Source organism: Schistosoma haematobium, chromosome 1, assembly GCF_000699445.3.
Source record: "Schistosoma haematobium chromosome 1, whole genome shotgun sequence".
In the NCBI taxonomy this organism is placed as follows: Eukaryota; Metazoa; Platyhelminthes; class Trematoda; order Strigeidida; family Schistosomatidae; genus Schistosoma; species Schistosoma haematobium.
The window spans coordinates 32743204-32753311 of NC_067196.1; the positions used below are offsets into that span (position 1 = coordinate 32743204).

Below are 10108 nucleotides of genomic sequence, written 5' to 3' on the forward strand. Positions count from 1 at the left end.
CTACGCTAAGAAACACTTTATAGCAAAGCTCAGCAAAAATGACTTTCCCCGACGCAGATAATTCGATATAGTTACCTTAAAGATAGTCGCTAGAAAGTATGGTGAGGAGGTTACGATTTATGGTTTTTGATAATCATTACATTCATAAAACGCTTTGAGTAATGAACTGAGTTTCTTTTTTGAAATAAGAAATATTCCTTCGAGCTCTAGAAAAATACATTTCCACGATTGGTCTTATGTTAGAGATTTGAACTATATTCCTTTGATGAAACTTGCATCTTATTTCAAAATCCTGATTATTTTTACGCTTCATCGTCTAACGATCAGGCGTGGATATATGATTTTAGTGAAGCCTGTTTTCTTTGGTATGAATTATTATTATGCATCATTCCTAATGTTTTAGAATGAAATGGCATTCATAATGTTTATCATTGCTTGGATTTTAGTACGGATTAGTGTATATTGAGAACCTCTTTGTCTGGAAAACACCAATTACGTTCTTGTGTTGATTTCAATAAGTATTGTAATTCGATGATATAAAAACATGCTATTTTTATCCAGAAATTAATGCTTCTTTGTAAGCAGTTATGTACTTGGTTCTGAGCCAAATAAGTTGGATGAATGTTACTGATAATGCTTGGTTACTTAAGTCAAATTAGGTGGGAAGGTATTCGGATTTTGATAATTGACTACTCTAACTGCCAAGTTATCATTCGCTGACACAGTTACTTATCACACAATAATCCTTCACATTCACACAAAATAGTTATGAAGTTAAAGATAATAGGTTTTTTGTCATAACGCATCACTGGAATGTTGAACTCTCGTTTCATTTCCGTATTACGTTTATTGTATTTATTTTAGTTCATCTCTCAGTATCACGTATTGTATTTGAAATGCTAACTAAAATGTAGTATATTTTTTATATCACTGGAGTGCTTAATATTTTTGAACCTAAATAATATTCAATTTTGTTCTTAAACACAATTTGATCTAATTATGATGTTTGACTTTCGAAGATCGTCCATCGTACATGTTTGAATTCTGTTATCTGTGACTTATCTACGTATAGTTTCTAATTACGATGGTTCACAACCACAAAAAGGTTTATTTCATTGTCAAGCTTGATTACACTTGGTTAGGATTTCATGACATTAATGTGAGATTTTATCGTAGTATACATTTTATACTGTTAAATCTCAAAATATCGTGCTTAGCAACAGACCGAATCCTGTCTTTTCATAACTATGCATGTTATATCTTTTCATAAATCCTCATTTTCATTTATATGAAGAATTCTAACTTTGATAATAGAAATTTTTAAATGAATAAGTAGATAAATATATGTATGATATTACAGTAATTCAATTTTCACTAGTGTTTATGTTAATGTTTGCCTCCAGTTAATTGGATTGAATTTTAGTTGCTCTCTGTCTTCTTCAATTTCATTTCTTCTTTCGAGTTTTCTAATTCTTTCATTCTCTTCCATAATCTATTGAAAATAAAATAATACTGTTAGGGGTAAGAAGATAAGGAAGGGGAAAATTAGAAAAAGCGAATATGTGGGGCTATGTTTTAAAAAGATAAACTCGTAATGTACAAGTTTTATTAGGACATCGGCAAATAATGTTGTTTTCAGTTACATATATATTTATATATATAACAGTGTTAGCATAAGTGTTAAAAATAATGAAGTCTAAACGGCAAAATGAACGAAAGCTTTACAACACAAAGTAGGTCACAACTTACGTCAGTTTTTGTCACTTCTGGTCAATCGTGAACACGAGTTGGAAGCAGTTGGATTTTTATGGTCAGTTTTGTGATTTTTTTTACTGATTTCAACCACGCATTATGCACATAACAGAATCTTTCGGAATTTGAACTTGCAACCATAGCCTTTGTATTCAGACGAAACTGATAATAGTTTTACCCTCCGATATTCATGGGCATCTGCTTCATCCCGGTGTACGGCTTCACAGCATTAAACGTTCACGACATCACTGGAGATTGAACACAGGACCTTCACATGTCGTGGCAAGAACTTAAACTTTAGACTACTGATCCAACACTTGGTGGTGTACATGTCTAACTCCACTTGATTAGCGGTATTGCACCATCTACTCCTGTTGTTTTCGGTGGGTAGTTGCCTCACATTTCACGATTGAACACCGCTGATTATGGATTCGTAAAATCCTGGAATTTCCACTTGAAATTAACCTCTAGTCAAGATATGATAGTTATCAGTATAGGTTGTCTAACTTAGGTTCGCTCCTGATCTCAACAATATTTATAAACCCCTATACTAGTATATATGTATATATTCCCATTAATACATCAAATAATAAGTTGAACAGACAAATGTTTCTTCTTAATAAGTTCTTTGTCTCCGCTCTACATTAATATGTAGATTTTATGAGTAAGAATAAAATCAATAGAAAATGAGTGATAATAGATCCATTTGATAATATCCCAATATTGTCTAAAGAGAAAATAATCGCGTATTAACTCAACAGATGCAAAATAAAATTATCACAACTAGTTTCGTAAAAATTAAGTTTAGAATTGAACGCGTATATTTAAGTATTTAATGTTATTTATAAAACTGCTAATATGTAATTAATAAGACGGAAGGTAAAAAAAATTGTTTAATCAGATAATCAAGACTGACTACGTAGGAACGGAACAATAAGTAAATCTTGTATTAAAACGTGAAAATGACAAAGTGGCCAGGGTAAATTAATAGTCGAAATAAATTTTTTTATGTACACAGTAATCAGGTTTGTCAATGTATATACACATGGCTTCTATTGTATGTAAAAGACGAATTCTACGAGGATATGAGAATTTTGACGGGACAGATAGTTTTGGGAGATAAATTTATATGGATTTGTTGACCAAAGTTGACTAAATGCCAGAACAGTGCCTATTGTTTTCTTTTATTCCGTAGTAAACCAAGAGGATAATTCCTCGAGAATACGATGATTTATTTACCTGATCGTACATTCAACGTAATTAACTCCATTGGTCTTAATTTTGTGTTAACATCAAGTGTTAAAAAGGTAGAAATACAAGTTCAAAACGTATGGGCACAAACATGAGGTCTAGTACCTTTGAAATAGGAGAATATAGGAATACTTAAAACTATCCTGGTAAATTGTTACTATTAATGCGGAAATTGCAAATATAACAGAGATGTTATTGAGGCCAAAAGATAGAAAATCTCCACTTCAACTAAAGGAAAATGAAAACCAAGTAATCAGCAAACTCATGAAGAGGTCAAGATTAGTTTATATAGAATAGTTGAATATATTACTCGGCGACTATCCCAAAATTCATAAATTATCGAAAAACAACCTAACTTGAGATACTAAGTAAGAACTGGTGCCTTAAATAGCTTGGAACGAACACGTTCATTTTCATGGAAATTATACTTAAGACTCAGGCTTATTGGGTCTATTACTCACCAGCTATCGAGTATGCCAAACGTATGTAAAATTGATTTACCACTTACCAGTGATCCAAAATAATAATAAGTTCATGTTATTGCTGAGACTTAAAAATGGGTAGTAGAAATTCTAAGACCACCACACAAAGAGGTAGATCACTATGTAAAAGATAGTTTCGAATTTAAAGATAGAATTAAAAATCTAAGGGGGGAAATAATCATTACAATGTATGATCTCTATTCACGAACGTGCTTCTTACAGAAACATTTAATTTCATATAAAGTAAGCTGCGAAGTCAATGATTATAGATTCGAAGCCCTGTTTCTTTTTTAAGTGAACTGATTTTTAAATGTAAGATGAATGAATTTTTGTTCGACAAGCTGCTCTCTAGAGAGTGTGGGCATGTCTCTATGTTACATATATATATATATATATATAATTTATATTACGAGGTGTCAAATTTTAGGAATCGAACTGTTTATATCTAATGCGATGAATTAAGAGTAACGTACTGTCCTATTGCAATAGAAGTTCTATAATTTAACCTTTAAACGGCCGTGGAAGTAACCATGAGGAAAGTTTCAGATCAACTTGAAACCGCTGCAGAACATTAATGTTTTACTCTGATTCTACCATTAATATAATTTCATAAACCAATTTTCATGTTATATATTTTCCTGAAAAACTAAAAATCTAATTAAAAATGAGTAGATGCTGACATTTTCGTTAAAGTTGAAGTTCGAACAAAAATAAAACAATATTAATACTTATCAATTAGACTTACCTTTTTATTCATATCTCTGAATGTGAGTAGAAAGGCACGTTTCTGTTGTTCACTTATCATCTTATTATGAAAGTATTTTTGACAATCATTTTCTATTTGTTTACCTTCTGTTTGGTTAACAAATATATTATTGCGTTCATTCAATGATAATCTGTTTACCTGCTGATTTGTTTAACCATTCTTCTTTTCTTCGTTTAATCTTATCCATCATTTGTTGTTTTAATCCTTCACGTATATATTTCCTATTTATAATATTTCATAGATTTGAAAATGAGTAATTCAAGTGGCATATATTATTATTATCATTATTATTATTATTATTATTAAATCCCGTTGCTTACGAAAATATGATGGGTGAGAATATAAAAACGTCTGATTACTATAGTTTCCAAAGATATAACCTCGGAAATAACTAGTTAAATCTTAAAATAACTGGTATAAACAATGTGAATTTTATCTAGGTTATCGGCTTATTCATCTTATTAAGTTGTTTGAACAAGAAAAATTCCCCCACAGTTACCTATCAGCTAACGATAGAGTTTTCCTTATTTCCTCCTTAACTGGATAGCACCTTATGAAAAGTTAAATGATTGACTATTGGTAATAATACCTCAGTTAACTTGAGTAATCTCCAAAAATCATACATAGATGTTAATGAATCTTCAAGTAACAGCGTACTTTAGATGGCGAATAATAACTTCTCATGAATACAGTACTCAACATGTATTCACATGAATATATTTGTATTTTCAGTCGAAAGTTAGTTTAAAATAAATTGAATTTCTAGTCTTCCTGATTTTTTGGACATAATTGTTCGTTTTTTTGTCATTGTTTTGTATTCATTTATGGTTAAATTAATTTTTACTTGGTATCATTCACATATCTAAATGATTTTCAAAAACATTATGTTATAATGAATCTGAAGTCATCAACTAATAATACACCATTTACTCATGATTAATTTTAATTGTAGTAAGAAAATTAAGTCACTGTATTGAAAAAGTATCACAGAATTCTGGTAGTAAAGATAAGGATATTTCTGTATATTAGTTCAAACTCACTAATTATTGAACATTGAAAACCAAAGGGGTAAATATTGTGTTGTGTGGTTGTTTGACTCCTATACTGTTACATACGCTTTCCGTTCACACTCCTAAATTGGTAATTTAGTGAAAATTCCAAGAGATAGTTGGAATCGGTATTGGCTAATGAGATCAAAATATTTGCCCAGATGTATCCACTAATAATGATGTGTCCTTCAGAAAAGTAGGCCCTATTTTCAAGAGATAGCTTGTACTCGTTATCATCTCTCACCTACCATTTAACCTTGATCGGCCCAGCCTATTAACTTCCTTTCGTGAAAAGTGAATCTAGAGTTTTGTATTCAGCTGTAGGAATTGAGATTAAGGTACATTAATAAGCGATGCACTGATTCGGTTAACTGATTACGTACAGTTAATAAATAAGATGATAAGGTAATATACTTTAATAAGACAGCAGAAGAATCTGTTGAGGATGGTAATCCTCGAACTGCGCTACGTGAAGTAGAGGTCGTGTATTAGATATGTGGTAGTAAGACCAATCTATTGTGCCAATACATTACATGTAGTCTTCATTCTTTGACAAAACCTCATTTAGATGAATGATTACAATCAGTGATATTATATAAAATGCTTAGTTCAAAATAAATATCTTTCCATTATCTGTACCTTGTGTGAAATGGAAACAATGGATTTACTAACTTACAACCTCTTACATAAATGTTCTGCTTTGAATAATTAATTAGTTTAATATAAACAAGTGTAAACGTTTGGAGCAATACAACGTTGATCTATATCTATCAATGATTCTAATTTTCAAATTGTCTAAATGGTAATATCTAATATTACAAAGCGTTCAGGTTATAAATAGGAGTTAACCATGATTCCGATATATATATCCTCATTTTATAATGAAATATATTTGGAATACAAGGCAAAACTTAAACATAATCATTTGTACATAATGAACTTTCACTTGTCAGAAATTATACTTTTAGCATAAAGGTATGCAGATTTTTAGCCACTTTATACCACATTAGAGCCCTCACTAACTGAACGTCTACAAGTGGTATGAAAAATATTTTAGGATTTATCCGTTTTATTACCTACTTTCGATTGATAAAAATCTAATGACATCGTGAATTATAGATTACCCATATATAGTTAACGTGGACAGAGGATTTATGGAGATTTGATCTCTTGTAATGCAGAAGTAATTCAGAACTGGTATCACATGACGAACAACTAAAATTCATAGTGTTTTGAACAGCGGTGTGAACGTACAACAGTACATGTGTTCCGACTCAACGTAACCAGAGCCCTATGCTGTCACGATAATATTAAGCCAATACGATACAGTTCAGTGGTTCACATTTTTAACTTTATAATATTCTGTGATGATTGTCAAATTTTGTCAGGGATGGACTTTGTACTTCTTGTATGCTTGAACTCTACCATTTAAGTCTTTTCACAAGAACTTCAGGAGTCTATCTCATTTGAAAGCGTATGATTATTATAAAGATATAGGACTACTTGAAATTACTGAATTGACCTGTCTTCTTGTTCTCACATAATGAGACCTTGAAAATTTGGTGATATTTATGAAGCCACCTGATTATAGTTGAATGAAACACTCGATTTATGCTTTAAGTGATAATAACTAACCAATCCCCTACATAAAAGCGTTTTTTTAGCAATTATTGAAATTAAATAGATGATATCCAGGAGTTTGCTCAAGTTAATTTTCATATTGCTTCTGAGTTTACTTTCAAAATCGTCCTCAAAAGAATTCATAAGGTTATTACAAATTCTACTAAATGTATTTGTAAGCTCTGTATGTCAAGTGGACAGTTTGAAATATCATATCTGACGGAGATGGTTAGTTTTACTTAGAATAATTTCACTTTTATGATAACTAGCTACTTCAAAAAAAAAAACAATAAGGTTTCTCAGTAGATCACATTTGATAACGTTTTGCTCGCCATTAAATGAATTACATACATTTATAAATTTATGGTTAAAGATTTTAGACTAATTTACTGATCTCCTTTCTCGTTTTTCTTTCAAACTGAATTTCAGTTTTTCCTTTGATTATAAATAACTAAACTTGATAACATTTTATCCCAGTGATTATTAGTTTTAGAGTTTGAGAATAATAAGTTTCGAATATTATGCATATTCACTTTTATTAGTAACAATCACAATGATATACTTTAATGCTGCATAGTTTTCTGACTCTTGAAATCTAAATAGTTTCAGATTTTATCAGAGTAATGTATCTTAATTTATTGTTAATTTAACTAACTAGGAAAGGTCTATATAATCGTCAGCAACTAAATTTATGTTCTTATCCTTACTTTTTTAAAGAATTTATTACTGCTAGTATAAACAATATATCCACATGATAGTACTACAAAAGTTTATTTTTGCTCATCAGAAGACTTGATTATAAAAAGAGTCATAGCGATTTTAGTTTCGAAGCGCGAACTTTATTGATAATCATTAGTGTCAACCTTTTGTTCGATATAATTATATGAGTTAAATACATATACTTTAAGAATGCAAAGTAATTGATTTCTCTGTGCTTCTATTATTGTCTTTGAAATAGATTTTTAAATAGTTTATCCGTGAATACCATAAATGTTTCGTTCTCTGTGTACAGATTGGTAACCATTATAAAATGGTTATATAGATTTTAAGTTTGTGAAATTCATTGGATCATTGATAATAAAGCCAAATAACAAAAAGTGACTTTAAAAATGCTAGTTTTCCTAAACTTTCAAGAAATTCTAATCAACATTATGCACTTTTCAGAAAAATAATTTTCTAGTACTGACGGAACTTTCTTATTTGAAGTTCTTTTATAGTGTTCTAATAATAGGGACTGATTGATTCCCCTCTTTATAAAGTAGTTTGATGTGGTCAACAAATCTGTCTGAGTTTATTCTTTACAATGCAATAAACAAACTTAGAAACCGTTTTCTTTTTTGCTCATCTACTTATTCATTACATTATTATGAGTACATCAATTTACTATGTATTTAATAGAAGAGTAGTTTAATCCCGCGTAATAATAATAATAATGACAGAACTGGTAGTACCATATTGACTGGACATTAGGGTTGAAATGGTTTGACAGATTTGTCTATATTAACATAAGATTAATGTTATTTTGAAGCGTTCCGTTTACAATTAGACTGAATTGTTTAATACAAAACTTTAAATTGGTTAATTTGAAAATAACTATAAGTAGTAACTTACCGATAATCTTCTTTCTCTTCCATATTTCCATAAAAATAATTAGAATAATAATGATGATATCTATCATATTCATTTCTTAACATATGATTAGCTCTTTCATGAATATAATTACTAGCATCAGTTGTTTCAGCTAGCATATTTTTAGCATGTTTCGAATAAAAATAAGGATTAATTCTAGGTGGTGGATTTGGTTCATATTTTACCGGTGGTGGATAAACAAGATATATACTACGAGTACGTAATGTTGGTTGAATAGGTGTTGTAATTCTATGCTGATTACTAATTGAATTTGAAGTAGTTGACTTTTCTTTTATTATTACATTTCCATTCATTGCTTATTAATATGTAAAATAGTTATATTAACATTATTATATTTTGATTTAAGTGAATAAATTTTATAAAGTACATTTGTACGTATTCTTCTTTTTATATTATTTCTTAAACCTTATTACTTAAGGAAGATGGTTACCAACCAATCAATTGACTTTTAAAGATTTTGGTTTTTCTTTGAAAAAGAAACGTTTTATGAACAAATAAATTAAGGTCACCGATTAAATTTACTTGTTTTTGTATTAATACCTAAAAGAATATCAGATTGCAACTAACAAATTGGTTGATATTTTAGCAAACGAGTCAATCCGTTTGTTAATATTAATTAAAATGATAAATATCATTATTATAGTGCAGTGTTTTAAGTAGTTTAAAAAAATCAGCGGGTATTTGTTATAGTACCTATAGTCTAATGTTTTTTTCTCTGACTTTGTTGTTAAACGGTAGGAGTTATTTGTTTAAAGTAGAAGACAGTAAAAAAAATAATTTTTAGTTGAGAAACGTAAGTTTGAAAGTAGATGCTCACTGCTGAGGAGTCCCATACTAGGATGAAACGGTCGTCCAGTGCTTCCAGGTTTTTCATGGTGGTCTAGCTTCAATTGACTTATATATGAATGTGTTCTTTGATCAACAGACTTTAAAACATAACGGAAACTGAACAATAAAAATCTCTGTTTAGTAATACCAAATGTGATAATGTTAAAAAAATGAAGTTATTAGTAATATTTTGCTTGTAAGACTCGTAATACATAAATTTTCGAATTTATATTTTCATATTACCACCAAGAGTTAATAGACTCAAGTCTAATGAACTAAAATTAGGAATTTTGGTCATACAGCTTACTAGTAATGAAACACGTTGATTTATACAGTCCTTTTTGATATTTTGAGAGGTGGAGAAGAACAGTTCATAATTTTATTTGTAGTAATTTGACTATGACTTGAATAGCTTAGTGATAATGTTATAGATTGGGGAACTATCTACCAGAGAATGTCATTTCTCTGAAGATTATAGAAAGGGTTTGATAGCGTGTGCTAACTGATATGATGGAATTAGGAAGCAAAATTACATTCTTTTACTCATTGTGATTTTTGTTCATTATTACTTCCACTTTTTTAATTCAATGTGATAATTACTCAGTGTAGTATTTGTTTTGTTTTCCAGTAGTAATTTTTTTACTCGGTAAAGCATTAGTTTATTTGAGTGGAATATTTGTTAAAGATACGATATTCTTTATTAATTAAAC

General features: G+C 29.7%; 1 protein-coding gene across 1 annotated transcript; it reads right to left on the reverse strand.

Annotated features, from left to right (window-relative positions):
• Positions 1 to 1381: 1381 nt before the first annotated feature.
• On the reverse strand, positions 1382 to 8863 carry MS3_00007828 (uncharacterized protein; the record flags this gene model as incomplete). Its single annotated transcript, XM_012944097.1, has 4 exons — positions 1382 to 1492; positions 4231 to 4337; positions 4390 to 4472; positions 8532 to 8863. The coding sequence occupies 4 exons, from the start codon at positions 8861 to 8863 to the stop codon at positions 1382 to 1384; spliced, it is 633 nt and encodes a 210-aa protein (XP_012799551.1).
• Between the last annotated feature and the right edge of the window lie 1245 nt (positions 8864 to 10108).